Genomic DNA, 4,614 nt, shown 5'->3' on the forward strand with positions numbered 1-4,614 from the left:
GAGGGAGAGAGAGAGACAGAGAAAGAGAGAGAGGGAGAGGGGAAGAGAGAGGGAGAGAGAGAGACAGAGAGAGAGGGAGAGAGGGGGGGGGTCACATCGCCTTCAGATAGTTCCACTGATTATTTAATATTGTTTTTGTTTCATTTTTGTTAATATTAATATCAGCAACAACAACAACCACACCATCATCAGCATCATCATCATCATCACGATTCTTGTTCTTCTTATTTTAGTATTATTGATTTTGTTGATGGCAAATACAATAATGAGTGTTTGGGTCACAAACACGGGAATGTTGCCGAGGATGCTGGGTACCTGGCGATGATAATCGATCCTGATAGTCGGGCGCATAGGGAGACAGCGTGTACATCATCACATAGATGGCCAGCGCGAAGAGAGACGTCATCACCACATAGAACGCCACGTAGTACAGGCTGATATACACTGTGAGAAACACGGTAAAACACCACGTAGTACAGGCTGATATACACTGTGAGAGAAACACGGTAAAACACCACGTAGTACAGGCTGATATACACTGTGAGTGAAACACGGTGAAACACCACGTAGTACAGGCTGATATACACTGTGAGAGAAACACGGTAAAACACCACGTAGTACAGGCTGATATACACTGTGAGAGAAACACGGTAAAACACCACGTAGTACAGGCTGACATACACTCTGAGAAACACGGTAAAACACCACGTAGTACAGGCTGATATACACTGTGAGAGAAACACGGTAAAACAGCACAAAGTGTTTTACTGTACTGTAATAAAAGAGGATAGACTGCTAAACACCTCAGAATATAATGTTAAAAATATTAAGATTAACATCAGCTCTTGCTTGAGTGAAAACGGTAGCAGTCACTAAATCTAAAACCAGGGAACTTCCCTTGAGCACCACATATATACTGTCAATTAATACTTCAGGCTTACACATACGTACGTTTCCATCTGTATTATGTCATTTATAAAGGTCAACTGTCCATCACACACTGCACAGTATCTTTGCCTACAGAATGACCGTTGTTTCACAAATAACAATTAAATACTACCTTTTATTAGCTTCTTAGTTGAATAGTTTTACTATTCACAAACATGGCACAGATGAACACATTGGTGGCGTGAAACAAATCACACTGTCTAACGTAGACGTTTTATGAGGAGACGATGTTGAGGATTTGAGCACGAACATAGAGTATACAACCAGAAAGGTTTTCTGAAGGCACATAATCAGGCTTTCAGTAACCAGGATTGAGCACATCTCAAGACTGCATTCGCTTGAGATCACGAAATGGAGAAACCCCAGGCCATGCATGTTGGAAAGAACGGAACGCTTCGCTAGGAAATATGACCTGATTCATTTCAGCGAAGCAATTTGAGAGTTTAGTTGTAACTCGGCATCACGCTGATATAAATACTTGGCACGCAGATAGGACCTGCATAGGTTTACTGAAACATATTGAAAGTTTAGTTTAGTTGTAACTCATAGATTTAAGGAGTTAGTTATTTCCCTATGTAACTTGACATTTTTATATTGAAGTGATTGCATGCAAAACACTCTAGGGGAGGTGTTCAAGGTCAAGGTGCCCCCACAGCTTTGGAGCGGAATCAGAATGGCCTTATCTGTCCTGTTATCTCCGGTCCACACCAAGAAACGTCATCAGCACTGATAACCACACAAACACATAACAAGGACACAGATGGATGTCTTTGTTCTGAAAGGAAATCAGCCTGTAGTATTTGGTGTTTGGCAGATCTACACACTCCGATATGTGTGTGTTCTGTTGCTGTTATTAGCCAAGGTGACTTACAGAGCAGTTAGGTGCTGTGCTTTAGCTAGTTAGCTGCACACAAACCGGCAACCGGTCTGAAGGTCTGAACTGCATGAGTGCTAATCCCAGTCCTTCAGCAAGGGAGATGCTTTACTCTACATTACTGTACATTTCATAGAGAACTCAGAGCTTTTCTGACTGTGTTGCTGTGCTGTGTGTGTTTTGTGCATGATACATTTTACTTCATTTGTCTTAGGCTCTTTCAAAGAAACGCACATACACACACACACTCACACACACGCACACACACACATATACACATAAACCCGCACACATGCACACAGTCACACACACAAACCCACACACATGCACACTCACACACACACATGCACACACACACACTCACTCTCACACACACACTCACATTCTCACACACATACACACACACACACACACAAACTCACACACACACACACAAACACACTCACACACACACACACACACACACTCACACTCACATTCTCACACATACACACACACACACACACAAACTCACACACACACACACAAACACACTCGCACACACACACACACACACACTCACACTCACATTCTCACACATACACACACACACAAACTCACACACGCACTCACACACACATACTCACACACACACACACACACATACCCCACTTCTCCGGTGTTCTCCCCATGAAGGTCTGGTCGTCAGGGTTCCACACGAAGCGCCCAAAGTCCTGGCACCGCTGCCCGCAGGTCCTCTTCTCCTTCAGGGCTGCCATGGCGTCTCAGGTGGGGCAGGTGAGGTGGAGCAGAGCGGCGGTGTGGGTCCCTCAGGGATGCAGTGGAGAAGGAGGCAGGTCTCAGGTAGCGCAGCAGGTGTGTGAGGCACCTTGGCTTTCCTCCGCCTTTAGAAGGGTCCGTGAAGGTCGCATCCACGTAAAAGCAAACACACGGCGGCCAGTCAGCACTCGCATCAAAGGAGAGCAAACACAGAAGGACCAATCAGAAGCCACATCCTCGGACAGAGAACCCAGGAGGACCAGTCAGTAGCTTAACACAGCGGGAGCCTTTATTCTTGTAGTGTAAATGCAGCCCTTGTTTCAACAGAATCCAGCAAATCACAGGAAACCCTCAGATTTGTTTCAGTCTGAACTGCCAAATACAATGAATTACACTACATTACACTACATTACACTACAATACATTATATGACTACCGTTCAGGAGCCCAGGAGAGATTGTGGCCCAGACTCTCGTCATCTCTTCATCTCTCCTTCCATCTCGCTCTTCATCTGTCCTTCCATCTCTCTCTTCATCTCTACTTCCATCTCTCTCTTCATCTCTACTTCCATCCTCTCTTTATCTCTCCTTCCATCCTCCTCTCTTCATCTCTCTCTCCCTCCATCGAGGCGTTCAGGTGCGTGACCTTCAGTAGGTCACCTGTAGCAGGAGATCAAAGTGAAAGCTCTGTTTGCCTCTGGCATGAGCCCTGGCAGGGGCGTGTTCTCCAGGTCACTCAGGTGTGCAGCTGCCCAGATCACTGAGGTCTTCTCTTCACACACACTCTTTTCACACTCTCTCACTCTCACACTCTCACTCTCACACACTCTCACAATCTCACTCTCCCACACACTCTCACACACTCTCACACTCTCACACTCTCTCTCACACACTCACTCTCTCACAATCTCACTCTCCCACACACTCTCTCACAATCTCACTCTCTCACACACTCTCTCACTCAGACTCTCTCTCACAATCTCACTCTCCCACACACTCTCACACACTCTCACACAATCTCACACTGTCCAACACACTCTCTCACACTCCCACACACTCTCACACTCTCACACAATCTCACACTGTCCAACACACTCTCAGACTCTCTCTCACACACTCACTCTCTCACAATCTCACTCTCCCACACACTCTCACACTCTCAGACTCTCTCTCACACAATCTCTCACACACTCTCACACAATCTCACACTGTCCCACACACTCTCTCTCACACTCTCTCCCACACACTCTCTCTCACACACACCTTCAATGCTGAACTGGAAATTGCCTTTTTCATCTAGACCCCTTTTACACAAAACTAGATTTTTTTTGGTAGCAGAGGCGTGAAGTCCAGGGCACGGAAAATAAACATCCTGCTGTGCGTTTCTCCCTGCAATGGAGACACAGCCCAGACTCAAACGGACAACTCCTGGGTAACCCTCCAGCGTCCCAGATCCCACAGTACTGATGGTGAATGTGTTATCTGTAAGAGCTGCAGTACTGATGGTGAATGTGTTATCTGTAAGAGCCACACTGATGGTGAATGTGTTATCTGTAAGAGCTGCAGTACTGATGGTGAATGTTATCTGTAAGAGCCACACTGATGGTTAATGTTATCCGTAAGAGCCACACTGATGGTGAATGTTATCTGTAAGAGCCACACTGATGGTGAATGTGTTATCTGTAAGAGCTGCAGTACTGATGGTGAATGTTATCTGTAAGAGCCACACTGATGGTTAATGTTATCTGTAAGAGCCACACTGATGGTGAATGTGTTATCTGTAAGAGCCACACTGATGGTTAATGTTATCTGTAAGAGCCACACTGATGGTTAATGTTATCTGTAAGAGCTGGTGCACTTTGTTATTTTATTTACAGAACTTAATAAAGGATTAGGGATCATGAGCACCTACTGTATGCTGTAATACCACATGGGACCCAGTTATATTAGCTAAATGTGCTTAAATATAATGAAAATTAACAAACATTTTGGCCATCTACTCAATGTTGCAGGTCAGCAAAAAATGCACTTGAA

The 4,614-nt window shown here is 45.1% G+C and overlaps 1 protein-coding gene across 1 annotated transcript in view; it reads right to left on the reverse strand.

Annotated features, from left to right (window-relative positions):
- Positions 1-2,580, reverse strand: part of LOC133123688 (potassium-transporting ATPase subunit beta-like) — a 7,152-nt gene extending 4,572 nt beyond the window's left edge. Inside the window, exons 1-2 of the mRNA XM_061234165.1 lie at positions 2,469-2,580; positions 316-444 (exon numbers count right to left, since the gene is read on the reverse strand). Coding sequence (XP_061090149.1) covers positions 316-444; positions 2,469-2,580 — 241 coding nt within the window. The remainder of the gene's footprint in view (positions 1-315; positions 445-2,468) is intronic.
- Between the last annotated feature and the right edge of the window lie 2,034 nt (positions 2,581-4,614).

Source organism: Conger conger, chromosome 3 (assembly GCF_963514075.1).
Source record: "Conger conger chromosome 3, fConCon1.1, whole genome shotgun sequence".
Taxonomy (NCBI): Eukaryota; Metazoa; Chordata; class Actinopteri; order Anguilliformes; family Congridae; genus Conger; species Conger conger.